The following is a 14377-nucleotide window of genomic DNA, read 5'->3' as shown; positions in this document are numbered from 1 at the left end:
TAGCACAGATACATTTCAGATATATTCTTTTCTGTTGTTGAGGTCCTAGGGTTTCTTAAATGTTTATCTGCCCTCGGGCAGCTGAAGCAGCGAGGTGCCGTTCCTGGCTGCCGCGCGTTCGGGAAGGGCTGCAGTGCCGGGCTCCAGCCCTCGCTGCCATTCCTCACCAGCAGTTCTGCTTAAAAACCAAACGAATTGGGCATTTGGGACTTAGGGAAATAGAATTTAACGCTCATTTTATTGAATTATTTTTATTGAACTTATTGTCCCCTTTCCCTCTTCATGCCTGATTTCTGATCTTAAATTTCTCATCTGCGGTGCCTCGAGTGCCTGTTTGATGGCAGCAGCATTAGTCTAACTCCCTTCATTGGGCTTGTCAGAGACCAGCAGAGTTATCTCTGCTGCACAAGCACGGGGTGAATTAAGGACAGAGTAGGCAGGTCTAACTCCAGATATTTGCCATGAAGAACTTAGACTAGGCAGAGTTTTGGTTTTAATCTTGTTTTTTCTTTAAATAGATACGTACAATATGAGCCAGCACCCCCCACCCCGCTATGGTTTGCTCGAAAAGGTATTTAGAGGTGTAGTTGTGGCTGGCAAATTCTGAACTCGACACGGGAGGGTTTCTGAAAGGGACGAAATGAAGATTCAAACCTTCAGTCATTGATGTGTGCTTGCCATGGCTGTGAAGCCTCCTGAAAACATCATCTAAGTACTCCCAGTGCGAGGCCCCATCTTGGGGCTGTGGGTGTGCGTGCACATCTGCGTGTGACTTTCGTGTATCGAATCCCTTTGTCTTTTGCTAGATAACACCCATGTGGTCTCTGTCTTTCTCTGTGAGGGTTATTTTGCTAGTTCCCTCTCCAAACTTTTTTCTTTGCCTTTTTTTGGTGAAAAATCCTGTGATTAAGAAAGACCTGAGGGAGGGAAAGTTTACTCACTCTTCCTTTCCTCCCAGATTTTCTTCTCTGCTGCCAGTGGCAACGTCAGTTGAATGTCCCAAAAAAGCCCCTTGAGCCGGATCTGGAGTGAGACCGGGGGGCTGAGCGGATGAGCTCGGCAGGCAGCAAAGGCGAGGATACAGCCGCAAGCGTGGGGAGGGCAGGGCTGCTCTGGGGGGGTCTTGCTGACATGGCAGGAAAGCTTGAGTTCCTGGCTGGTCGTTAAAATCTCAGGCTCCCTCCGGTCTCAAAGCACAATGGCACACAGATACTAAGAGAAAACAAGAGTGGGCGTTGTCTGAGTTATCTTGGGCTTGTACCTACGCTTAATCACGCTCAGCTGTCCAGAGATGGATAAGCATTTAGCATAGCTAAAGAAAATCTGCCACAAGTTTTCTTTTGACCCGGTCTCATCTCTCATGTCCATCGCGTGAACCCGAGAGTGAACCTGCTCAGCAAGTCGATGTTTAGGAGTTTGTTTTCAATTGATTTATTTTTTTTTTAATTTCCTGCCACGTCAGTCATAACCTGCTTTTTTGCTAACTGAGGGTAGATGCAGCAACGCCTTTGGGCACGCTGTGGGTTGCTGTACGCAGCAGGGTAGCCGTTGCACTGGAGTCTGTGCCCGGAGGGACCAGCTCACCCAAGGGACTGGCTCTGGGACACGACCTGGGACACGAGAATCGACTGAGGGTGGAGCTGTGCGTGTCTGAGAGAAGTTTGGAGCCCAAAGCCAAACCAGATGGGTGTTCACCCAGCCAGCCCATGACTAACTCGCACCATAGATCCTCTTTGGCAGACAGGAGGCAAAGCCTATGGATAATAAACGTCCTCTTTGGCAGACAGGAGGCAAAGCCTATGGATAATAAACGTCCTCTTTGGCAGACAGGAGGCAAAGCCTATGGATAATAAACGTCCTTCAAGCTTTTCAGTGTGTCCCTGCAAGTTGGGGCTGAGGCTCGTGCACAAAAGATTGCAAGAAGAGCGTGCCCTGCAGCTGCCCGTGCTGTTTCTTGTTACCCTGGCATTCAGAAATGCCACTATAACATGATTTTCCAGCAGTAAGCTTTGAAGGAAAGCTATTGTGTTTCCCTTACTCACCCTCTCGTTCACGGAGCACATGGAGAGTGGAAGACTGCACTGAAGGAGAGCACGAACAGGGAAGCTGGGAAAGCTGCCAGCATCCTGCACCTCTAAATCACATCAACCACATGTTGGAGATTAATCGGGCATCTTAACGCTGGAGACTCGATACAACGCAATTACGTTTTATGGGCCTCTCGCTCTCTAATCTTTCATTTCTTCTCCTGCCAAAGGTGAATGCAAATGCTGAGGCCAGGTGGGCATGGCAGGTTAGCGTGCGATGCAGCTTGCCTGCTCTGGTTTGGAGTGAGCAGTGGTTCAGTTCTGCTCAGACAATTTTTTTCTTGCCCTCTCTGCCCAGAGCATTTTTGGCAATTCTAGATTCAAGGAGAGAGTTCAGCGTGCTGGGGCTTTTGCATTTTACAAGTGCGAAGCTGCCTGTCCAAAAATAAATAAAATGCATTTAATAAGAACAACAACAACAACAAACCCCAAAATACAGAAGCAGTCGACTGGTCAGTGACCCGTGCTTCTCGTTATGATCCTGCGAGGCGGAGCGGCTCTGTGTGCACACGCTGGAAGCTTGGCCTTTAACGATGATGTGAACTGTTGTTTGTTTAACATAGCCTACGGAGGCTCACAGCTGCATTAACTCTTCAGGGTGGAAAAGCGCCTTGACATCCGAAAAGCTCCGAGGAGCTGCGGATTGTAGCGCGTTGCTCATTTTTGGTATCCTGAACGACCTGCCAAATGCTAAGCTGGATCAAGGTAGGTGCCTTGCGTCGGAGGCTGAGGAGCGCATCTCAGGCTTGCCGCAGGGGACCCTGCTCACCGCTGCTGTGGGCTGAGTGGGTTTTAAGGCAGCTGACGTGAGAGGCTCTGTTGGCTTCTCATTTTTCCAAGTGCAGCTATCCCAGCAATGCAGACATATTTAACTAGAGAGCAGCTAATACTTTGGTATTTGCTTCTTTGCATCTCTGTCTGGATCTCCTCCCTCTGTCTCTCTAAAGTCTTTGGTTGCAGCAGAAGCAGTCTTTCCTGCCTAAGGTGTATCAGTGCAGTCGATAGCTCTGTGTGTGTGTGTGTGTGTGTGTGTACACGTGTGTTCGTGTGTGTGTACGTGTGTGTACGTGTGTACGTGTGCCTTTGCTTGCATTTTATATTGATCCTTTCCCACGGCCTTCAGCTGCTGGGCTGAAATTAATGGCCTTGCCTGTGGTGCTGGAGGTGTGGGTGACAGGCAGGAGGATCTGCCCTCCCCAAATGCTCTTGGCTTTCCAGCACGTCAAGCTGGTTGGCTCTGGTTAGCCCCTCCAGAGCCTGGTCAGGCGGCTCATTCTTCTTTGTCATTCTCGATCACAAGTTTCTATGGATGTGGACTGAACCTGTTGTGCAGATACGAAAAGAAAAAAAAACAAGCTTATGGTAAGTGGCTGGAAACCCACTGGGTGGTTTATTTAGGGTTTGCACCTTGCTGTTAATCTGCCCCGATAGGGACAGACACGGGGGCATTTAGGACACACCTTTCCGTGCTGTGCTGAGGATCAAAGGGACCCTGTTCAGCCAGGGTCTCTGCACGCCCGCTGTGCTTTCTGGCTCCCGGAGCAGGCACGGCATTTTGCATGCCGTGCGTGGCTCCAGGACTCACACCGCTGCTTCTGGGTCTGCTTCTTTATTTCTCATCAGCAAATATTACGCCAGCGGACATGGAGGTTGTGAAAACTGGGAGGTGTTTGCTTAGGAGGAGGAGGGTAAAAGGTTTTTTGGTGATACCAGCAGGATGGAGAGGAGGTGGGAAAGGCAACAAAATGCTCTCTGGCCCAAGTAGTGTCCTGGTGGACCACTGCAAAATGAGGAGTTGTGCAGCTTGAGTAGTGTGTGGGGTGGAGTGAATCCGGGAGCCCGGACCCTTGGCTTCACCCTGGAGGAGAAATAATATTGACAAAGCTTCCCAGCACTGGGAGGAGAGAGGAACTTTTCCATAAAACAGAAGTCGCTGAAATGAGGGGAAGTGTCGTAGCCTGTCCACAGCTGGTGGTGAGAACCAGGGACGTAACCCAAAGGAGCTCCGGATCGTCCTTGGATGCCCTCTCTGCTGGTCCAAGGTTTCTGATGGTATCTTTCAGACCCATACACTCGTCTGCTGCGGGACCCAAGTTTAATAGCTACCGTTCAAAACTGCTGAACGCAAAGCTGGCTGCAGAGTGGCGGCAATCGGAGAGGAGCAAACGGCTTATGTGGCTACCGAGCGTGCGTTCCCTGGGGAGCCACGAGCTGCCGAAGAGATGCTCTCCTGACCCTGGTCCCTGTGTGTTTCTTGCTGTCTTGTTTTTCTGACTCAGTCGACTGAACTCTCGCTGCTTTTCTCAGGAAATGGCTCAACAGCCAAGTGGATCTTCTCCTCTGGGCTTTTTCATATATACAAGACATTTCTCCCTGGCTCGGTTTCCTCCACGAGCGAGACACGCTGAGGGCCCCCCTTCTCTTGCTGAGCTCTCTAGATGGCTGTGTTCCCTCTCCTCGCTGTTTAGGCAAGTTAAAAATATTTAATTATCATTAAATGCTTTCTGCAAGAGAAGATTGCTGTGCTATTAAAACCGGAATGGACATGACTGGGGAGCAAATGAACATTTTCAAAGGAAGGGTCTGAACACGCAGTGCATGGACCTGCAATAGGTCCCTCCCGTAGAAAGGCCCCAGGTGACCCATCGCTTGCCGGTGCAATTACCAGAGTCTTGGCAGCTGGCAAGAGCAGCAAATGGGGTTTTATGTCAGAGCTTGTTACCTTAATTTGGTTAATTGTAGAGCAGAGTGCAGCTGAACAGCCAGTTCAAACCAGGTTTCAGATCGCTGGGGTGCCAGGCACGGGCAGGGCATTGCCTAGAGAGCGGCCACGGCTGCGTGGGCTGGGGAGGATGGGGGAGCCGGGAGGGTGGGCAGAGCCTGGGATGCTCTCGCTTACGGACCTCTCACTCCATCGGAGCCGTCGAGGCCGTGCTTGGCAGCCTCACCTGCAGATTTGTAACCCTTGATTTGATCCAAAGTCTGCAATCCGAAATTCCAAAGTCTGGAGGCTTGAATTGCACATTCAGGCTTGAAAGGTGCAGAGTGTCTGGAACTGAGGTTCATACCTCCATTTGGAACAGGAGGCCTAATGAGCGTTTGTGTTAGAGGAAGGAGGTAAGAATGACCGTGCTGGACCATCTACCCAGTATCCCCAGTCTCCAGCTGGGGCCCATAGGAAGCATCAGTGGGCAAGTGTAAGAACAAGGGGGACACGTGGTCCTTGCTGGATGCTTTCTCAGCCTCCAGTGCACCTCTGGATCTTCTGCACCAGAGGAGGTATCTTTGTGTGATGGATTTCTCTTCCAAGGATCTGTCTAACGACTGCTCGAACCTCTGTCTAATTGTGCGTGGGGCTGCTAACGAGATCAGGGCAAGGCAGGTACAGTCAGAGCTCACCCACTGTATCTGGGATACCTTTCTGGCATCACTGCTGGAGCTTGGCTCTTTTGCCCCAAGATCTATGATGTGGTGCCAGTTATGTCTGTAAAGGCGTCGCTGGTGGGCACAAATTATTGTCTTTGTGGTGATCGGAGGCTGGCAGGGTGGGACAGAGCTTTGTGGTGACGGTGGGAGAGGACGGCTGCTCTGCTGGGATGTGATCTTCGGAGCGTGCTTGTTAAGGAGCCCGGGCTCCTGTCATGCAACCAGGAAGCGATAAAACATGAAAGAAGCAAAAGTCGTAGCAAAAGAGCATCATGTGGACACCTGAGAATACGAGCTTGTCCCCTTGGAGTGGGAAGAGATAGATCTCTGCTCCTCTGGTTATTTAATTGTGTTCTGACACGTTGCTAAATCCATTTTACCATGGGAGCATAGAGACGTGACGTTTAGCAACTCGCTGCAAGTTTTTGGAGAGCTACAACTCTCGCTAGGTGAGGCAGGGAGAGGGCGGCAAGGTGTCGGCTCCTCAGGTGTTGAGGAGGAACAAAAAGCCCCTTCCTTCCTTCCTTCCTTCCTTCCTTCCTTCCTAGTCTCCTCTCCTGGCTGCCTCCAGGCTGAGTTGTCGCTCCTTTGCCGGTAGCTGCATTTCAGGGCTTCAAAGAGATGGGTTAGGTGCGTGCCGCAGCGGGTGCAAGAAGAGGTGTGTGAGTAATTAGTTATGTCCCACCCGTCCATCCCTCTGTCCGCCACCCCTGCCCACCCACAGCGTAATGAAATGCCAGGCTTTGTTTTAATTTCTTTGCCTCGGTGCCGCTCCCGTAGCGGCCCCGCGCTGCCTTTCCCTCCTCTTTGCTCCTAGGTCCTGGAAGGCGGGCAGTCCTGACGCACAGCCAAGGTGTCTGTACAGCCCAGCAGGCCACCGAGTTGGGCTTGGACCCTTCCTTGCCCAGAGGCTGAGGATGCCCATGGCTCCCAAGCAGACGACACATCCTGAATCCAGGCATGTGGTTCTGGGCTGAGGAGCACCGATGCTCTCCTCCCCTCCTGCCCAGCTGGGCGAGGGCGGCAGCTCAGCCCCTCCTTGGAGGCACCAGCACACGGTTTCTGTGTGAGGCTTGGGAAGGCACCGAGCAAAACCTGCAGATGCCTCAGAAAAAGGAACATTTGGCCTGAGAGTTTTTTTACCTGTGACAACCAGTAAGAGGCTTCCGGTGGAAGCTGGTGTCCAGTTGTGGACAAGAAAGGGAGGTGTGAGCCCGCGGTGTGATGCTGCTTGTGCCCTGGCTCCTCCCGGATCAGAGCATCCTCCTGACGTGGTAAAGGTGGTGATCCCTCGGCCCGGGTCAGAGCTGGGCTACTGGCAGAGCACCAGCAGACCTTTGAGAAGAGACGTCCCGAGGGGTGTTTTGAAACGCCTGGAGAGCTCTCCTGCTCTCCTAGTCCATCCGTGTGCCGTTCCAGTAGCTAACTACAGTCACTGTTAACACAAAGTATATCTTATTCCCCTAACAAAAGATCTGGAAAGAATCAGACTGGTAATTATTCAGGAGGGGCAGAAAAGGAACTCGGGAAAGCTGAGCCCAAGGGATCGAGCAGAATGTGATACCCTGCACACCCACCTCCTGCTCAGCCTTATTGTTCACAGCCAAGCTGGGGCATTAATGCTAAATTAAGATTATATGACTGAACCTATAAGCCAGGAATTAAGGTTAAACTCGCAGCATTATATCAGTCTCTTTGCATTTCCTGGCTTTCCTGTTACGCTCTGATGTACGTGTTCTAACCTCACTTTTTAAAAACAGTTGGTGCATTTTGCTAAGGAGATTCACTGACTAAAGGGGCATTAAATACAGCCAGCATATCCCAAGGTAGCTTCAGAAGAGACCTTCCTAGCAAGGAGGTGCTGGGAGAGAGGGACAAGGCAACACCAGTGGAGAACTGCAATCTGCAGTGGGATCTGGACAAGCAGAGCCTTGGAAAACTGGTGTTTCCCAGAGCCGATTGCCCCGTGCATGTGCTGCTGCTGTGGTCCCGGCTCTTTTGCAGCTCACACCCACAGCATCCCCTTGCAAATGGGATAGCAACTGGGCCGGGAAGAAGGCAGAGGGCAGCTGGTTTTCTGGGTGGTTTTGTGAGCAGAGAGCATTTTGGACGCTGTGTTAGGGAATACCTTTTTGCCCTGGTTAGGACTCAGCAGGAGCAGGAGGGAGAAAGGAGGTGAAGGGAGCAATGCCCAGGATGGGAAGGATGGGGATAGAGCGGGAGGGTCAGGTAGAGAGGGGGAAGGACAAGATGTAGCTCTCCCACGCGCACAGGGCAGCTCCGTGTCGCTGGCGCAGATTGGGAGCAGTCCCTTGCGAAGCCCCGTGAATGAAAGATGCACCAGCAGACCGACGGTGCCGTAGGGAAAAGTCCCCCTTTCCCACTGCTCGAAAGATGAGTGCGAGGCGTTAAAAGGTCCCTGCATCCATATTTGTTACCCAGCCTCTGCCGCCGTGGCCTTTGGTGGCATAGGGGAGTGAAAGTTTCCAGCGTGAGACGGGAAGAGAGGCCATGCAGAGGACGAACGCCTGGTGTATTAGCATCCCTCTCCCTTCCCGGTTGCACGTCCTGGGTACCTTGTGCTAAGAGATGAAGGGTTAAGCTCCAGGCCCTGCTGACTGCCATGTGATGCAGTTGCTGGAGTGATTAGTAAAGATCTGTGCCCTAAGAGGAATCACATGGGCTTCGGCAGGGCTCCCTGGGTGCAAACGTGCCCTGCCCAATCCTGCCTCGCTCCCCGCTTCCGTCCTCGCCAAGGGGAGCGCTGGGTCCGGAGAGGGGAGCGTGGCTTCGCCATCCCAGGCCCCCACCCAGGCTCCACATCAAAAGGCAGGGAACAAAACAACTGCAGAGCGTTTGAAAGCAAAATAAATAAACCCTTGGCTGCTCTGGGAGAGTTCTTACCAAAGGTACAATCGAGTCATCTATTTATGGCTTTTTATTTCAAAAGCAGATACATAACAGGAACTTTTGATGTTCAAGTCCTAAAGAAGCTAACTTCTGATATTCAAGCCCCAAAGAACCTGACTTCCCACAATCAAAGAGATTGCCATAACCCTCTGCTTTATCAGGTGGCTGGTGGGACTAGAGGAAATCCTGGGTTTCTGCTTTATTGGGTGGCTGGTGGAAGTGGAGGAAATCCTGGGGTTTTATCAAATGAAAGCAGCTTTCAGTTGAGAGACCAAACAATGTGACAATGTCTGTTTGCATAGCATCTTCCAGCAGGAAGGTCCCCAGAATGTTTTCTTCGCAGGGAGAAGATATCTGGGAGATTACCTCCGTGATAGCACGTTGCCGTCTGAGAAAGTTTTGAGGACTCAGTAATGGCCCGTTGCTTGCGACAAGTATATTTGGGGCTGATTATTTGGTGCATTACTCTGGGTGAATTAAGCGCTGTAAAACTGGAGGAATCGGCCCAATAGAAATATGTGCGCACGCTCCCTAGCGTAACCCGAAATGCATCAGCGTGATAATTAGGTATCCTAAGAGCAGCTTTTGCCTCCAGGTTTCTCTGTCTCAACACCCCCAAAGGCCCTCGGGGTTCGCGGTCCATCTGCATCGATCCTTTCTTCGTGTTGTTTTCTGCAGGTGACGTGACAAACCTGACTCCTGAGCACTCCTTCGAAGGCACGAACGTAGGCGTGGGGAACATTGTGTTAGCTTTGTACAGCGGTCTCTTTGCCTATGGAGGATGGTAAGATGCAGCCCCGTATCTCTCGTCAATGCTAAATACTGTAGTTCGTTCCTGTGTCCCCAGATTGTGTTTGCAGGGAGAGTGTGGCCCAGGACTTTCCATCTTTCTTGTAACCTGGGCAATGAGGCAGATGCTTTGGGTTTGCCTAGTAAATAGTCAGACTTCACGCCCCGTTTGCAGCCAGGATGCAGAATAGTGAAGAAGTGGTGGTGGTCGTGGGATTTAGAAGAGGCAGCAGATGATGAGTCGCTTGGTGCGGGTCCCAAGTAGCGTTAAGAGAAAGCAGCAGGGTGGGTTTAGCTAGCAGAGGGGAGATGTGTTACATGCCAACAGATGATTTAGAGCACCAAAGCTCCTGGAGAGCTTCTTTATCAGTCCCTTTGAGCACTTGCAAGCACAAGGTGCCTACTCAATTTGCTGTGAAAACAGGCCAGTTGCAGCCATCCTTATGGCCTGGAGGGTGGCCCTGTCGCTTGTGGGTCCAGCTCTTCGCCTTCCGTCACCCCTCCTGCTGCGAGGAAGCTGGCAGCATGGTGTGCTTGACCCACCAGCACCACCCCGGGTGTGCGCTTTGCAGGTTTTGTGCCGTAGGTCTGGGACTAGGTATCAGCCATCGTAAGTTTTACCACAGGTTTCAGTCTCTCTACCCCTCTTGAAATTCCCTTGCAGGCGAGTAAGACGAAGGGCTTCATTTATCCCGTGGACTAACCAGAACTAACCACTGTTCTTTTTAAATTACAGGAATTACTTGAATTTTGTTACGGAAGAGATGATAAATCCCTACAGGTAGGTGTGTGTCCTGTGATGACTTCCCTGGGAGGTCATCCCAGGGAAGCCTGGGATGTTCTTGGGAAGCCTTGTTCTTGGGAAGCCCTTTCCTCATGTGTGTAACAGGGGTTGCTAATCAGCCCAGAAGCCAAGGTCTTGTTCTAGGGAAATAGAAAACGAGGTAAATTAATGGCATTGTTCCTCCCGGGAATAGGGGAAGGGGAATAATCATCTCTGTATGAGAAGCGCTGTTGCTTACGCTGCTTTCCTGTATTGCTAATATTATCAGTGTTGTTGGAAAGTCCTGCTTCCTTGGCATGGCACCTCTCTGAATTATAGACGAGGAAGAAGCACTCACGGCTTTATTACTGTCTTGTATAAACTCCCACAAGAGTATTCGTGCGTACATATGGTTGTCATGTGCTTTTCCTGTTCTCTTGAGCAATAGCCGCTTTCTGCGCTGCTCGTGCCTTTCCGGGCTATGCAGGGGACCTGGTGAGATGAGGGTGGGCCACACCAAAGCAGGACATCCCTGATAAATCATTTTTGCTCACAGGGAAGGTGCCTATGAGGCACTGTCGATATGAGCTTCAGGGTCACTTGTGCAAGAACCCATTCCTGGCTGACCCTGGCAGTGATTAGTGCCTGCTGGGAAGCATAAGATTTGATATGCCCTTTCCTTGACAAACACAATTATAAAAAAGTTTTTGCAGATTGCAATTATTTTCCTGTCTTCTGAATGCAGTCATGGTATTTGACTCTCTCCTCCTGCGGCTTTGAGCTCCACTAGACCAATTATACATGGCATCAAGCAGGGTTTCCTTTTTCAGTTTCCGTTCGCAAATGAAGTTAGACTATTTGGAAAGGCAAATTTGTACCAACACAGCCTCGTCTTTCCAGACCCACCCAGGCTGTGTCTGAACGCATTTTCTTTGAGTTTCATCCGTCCAGCAAGCTGCGCAGAGTTAGAGCCTAAAAACTGCCCACTAAATCCCTGATCTTTTCACCTCCCGCAAGAAACCCACCAGCACAACTGCGTCTCCTTTGCCCAGAACAGAATGCATGTGCTAGTGCCGCTGGCTAGCAAGAGACCCGGGGGGTTATTTTTAATTAATTGCCTTTGCAGTGATCTTGGATTACTGCTTGCCCAGCCAGCCAGAGTCTCTCCGTGCAAAAAGTCCCTTCTGCCATAATCCTTCACTCTACGTCTGCAGCCTCCAGGCTGTTCCCGTGTGGGCGTCTTCTCCTCTCCGAGGGGAGCAGCGTGTGGCTGGGAAGCGGGACATGCTGAAGAGCCAAAGAAGAGCAGAATGGCTCAAGCCAACTTTAAGTGAGCGCAGGAGGGCTGCAGCGTGAGCCACCGATCCCTGGCATCAACAGCTCTCTTCTCTGAACTGCAGTGCTCCATTACAATGTGTATTTTCTTCCTAGAAACCTGCCTCTGGCTATCATCATCTCACTACCTGTAGTCACTTTGGTTTATGTGCTGACAAACTTGGCTTACTTCACGACCCTGTCGACGGACCAGATGCTGACGTCCGAAGCCGTGGCCGTGGTAAGATAGGTGCATTTCTGATGTGACTCATCTGTTTTCCAGGGCTGGTTAAATCAGACTTAATCTCTGCCTGCATCTCCTAGTTTGTTCCATGCTGACCATGGCTGCTTGCAAAAAAGCTGATGTTTGACAGGAGATAAAGAGCAACGGTGACGGGAGCAGGGAAGAACAGTGTGATACCAAGTGGGATTAATCACAGACAGTAGTAAGGGTGGGCAGTTAACCCTGCTCTTAATTCGTAAATATGCAAGGTTGCTGCTGGCCTCATGACTTATCATCAGTTACCAGAGCATGATATTTATGGGAAAAGGTCATTCAGTCAATACTGAACTAGATTGTTCTCTCTCTGTATCTTCCTTGTTTTAATTAAGAGAGAAAAATAATACTTCTATTAATTAAAATGCCATTGCGGTCAGAAGTCCTGGTTGCTTCAGAAGTGAGCAGCATGGTATGACCTTGCAAACTGAGGGTGACCAGGATTGTTCAGCGCTTTGAGGGGAATCTCCCAGCCCCGGACAAGGTGGTCTGGGCCGTTCAGGTGACCGCATTCCATCCTTCGGGTTAGTACCCAGCCCCGCTCCAGCCTGCGTTATTGGAGATACCAGCCTGCGTTATTGGAGATACCAGCCTGCGTTGCATTGCTGTAGTTGTGTGCCTTTGCAAGTCGTGAAATCAATTTAATAGTGTTGGCATAAAACTGCAGTGAAGCAGTGCAGGGTCGGTTTGTGATATAAAACTACAACTCCAGGTCACTGCCTTTCTAAGGGGCTGTGTCCCAGGGTCCTTACTCGGCAATCGGCAATAGCTGCGTGTCTGAATCTCCTCGCGGTTTCTGTTTGGTCTTGAACTTTTGGATAGCTGTTCTGATAAATGTTGTGTCCTGACTCTAAGGGAGGGGCTTTCTGCTGATTTTTTTTTTTTTTGCAATTCCACAATATGCTTTTTCAGGAAGGAGGAGCAGTGCATGGCAATATGGAAAACTCTATAACAGCTTCAGCACTAAGCCATTTGTTCAGATTTCTACAAATATTAAGTCTTCGTAGGCAGCTGTGAGTTCTTTTGGACATTCTGGGTGTGAAATGTCTGTCTTGTTGCCCCCCATTTAGGATTTTGGGAACTATCACCTTGGTGTTATGTCCTGGATCATCCCCGTCTTTGTTGGCTTATCGTGCTTTGGATCCGTTAATGGATCTCTCTTCACTTCTTCCCGGTAGGTTTCTTGCTCAATTTTGTGGTTTTTGTTTACAAGTCATGCTTAATGCCTCTTCGTTTGGAGTTGTCCTCCAAAGAGTGGCTGTGGGTAGACACAAAGTCTAAAGGGTCTGGAGGCCATGTGGGGAATGCGGAAAAAAATGTAAGACTTTAAAACCATATCCAGTTTAAAGGAAACCCTTTCAGTGGTCTTAGTCTTCTGTTCCTCAGGCAAAGTCCTGTTGAATTTATTAGAACAGAAACAAACACAGGCTTGGGGCTCAGTGATGTTGCCTGAGAAAGTGGCTTTAATGAAAAGCAGAAACTTATGAAACTTTAGGGCTGAGAATCCCTCCAGAAAGGGGAGAAAGGACGGGGATTGAGATGGTTCCAGCTCTGACACACATCTCCCGGGTTGTCTTAGGAAAGTCACTTAATTGCTCTCTCTGGAAAGGAGGATATAAATACAACTTTTCTTGCATTCTTTGTCCGCCTCCAGCCTTCCTTCTAAGGCAGGGACTTCCCACTGTGTATGTGCAGAACACCCCGTGCTGGGGTCTGATCCTGGAGGGCCCCACTCCTGAACCAGTGACGAGCAAAAGGGCACAGCTGGCATCGTGCAAGGCACCACGAAGGTGGAAAACCTGCGTGGAGCCTGGGCGTTTCAGTCTTGCTGCCTCAGCGCTGTCTAGGCTGAGCTTGGGCTGTCCCCGCTTGTTTTGTGCTAAAGACAAACCCCAGCCCGGGGCTGATGGTTGCAGAGGTGATAACGGCTCTGTTTTCCCCACCTCAGGCTGTTCTTCGTGGGCTCCCGAGAAGGACACTTGCCTTCAATTCTGTCTATGATTCACCCCAGGCTTCTCACTCCCGTGCCATCCCTCATCTTTACGGTAAGCACCTGGGTCTGTGGTGATGAGCATCACCTGGTATTGAGAAACAGGTCGGGCGTAAGATCCCATCAGAGTGGTTGGAGCGGGGCTGCTTGGGCACCACCTCCAGACACAGCCATTTCTGCATGCACCTACAGGAGCGGATAGACCCTTCTCCTTCTCGTCATATCCTCATTCCACTTCTGTTTTGGAATCGCTCCGGGCACCAATTGAAAATAGTTTAAATAAGTAAAAAAATAATCAAACTGATTCTTTCCTGGCAGATAGTTCTTCTAAAATACCTCTATTTAGTGTTGTAACATAACACGGTTTTGCCTACTTCTCCCTTTGCTAATGGCTTTTTTTTTCTGGATGCAGTGCGTCATGACCCTGCTCTATGCCTTCTCCAACAACATTTTCTCAGTCATCAACTTCTTCAGCTTCTTCAACTGGCTGTGCGTGGCTCTGGCCATCATCGGCATGATGTGGCTGCGTTACAAGAAGCCAGAACTGGAAAGGCCCATCAGGGTGAGAGCAGTGTGGTAACTGCGTGGTGGGTCCTCCCCGAGTCCCTTCTCAGCACCAGGGAAGGTTCAGCAAGTACGGCTGCTTGTCCTGTATGGAAGAGGGGCTGGGATTGCAAGCGTGCAGGGGAAGTGGTGTGTTGTAGCTAAGGCAGGCGTCCCTGCTGCACGGAAATCTGCCCGATGCGAATCGGTGCAGGAGGACGAAGAGCTGCCGTGGCCATGGGGACATCAGAGTGAAGGAGGCTCTGGGTGTCAGAGAT

The 14377-nt window shown here is 50.5% G+C and overlaps 1 protein-coding gene across 1 annotated transcript in view; it reads left to right on the top strand.

Moving 5' to 3' along the window:
* SLC7A5 (solute carrier family 7 member 5) overlaps positions 1-14377 on the top strand; it is a 36785-nt gene that overhangs the window by 18867 nt on the left and 3541 nt on the right. Inside the window, exons 3-8 of the mRNA XM_075510987.1 lie at positions 9102-9207; positions 9949-9993; positions 11407-11530; positions 12637-12740; positions 13515-13611; positions 13969-14118. Of these exons, the coding sequence (XP_075367102.1) occupies positions 9102-9207; positions 9949-9993; positions 11407-11530; positions 12637-12740; positions 13515-13611; positions 13969-14118 (626 nt within the window). The remainder of the gene's footprint in view (positions 1-9101; positions 9208-9948; positions 9994-11406; positions 11531-12636; positions 12741-13514; positions 13612-13968; positions 14119-14377) is intronic.

Source organism: Mycteria americana, chromosome 8 (genome assembly GCF_035582795.1).
Source record: "Mycteria americana isolate JAX WOST 10 ecotype Jacksonville Zoo and Gardens chromosome 8, USCA_MyAme_1.0, whole genome shotgun sequence".
Classification (NCBI taxonomy): Eukaryota; Metazoa; Chordata; class Aves; order Ciconiiformes; family Ciconiidae; genus Mycteria; species Mycteria americana.
The sequence above is the reverse complement of the archived record's forward strand: the minus strand, read 5'-3'. Positions and strand labels throughout refer to the sequence as shown.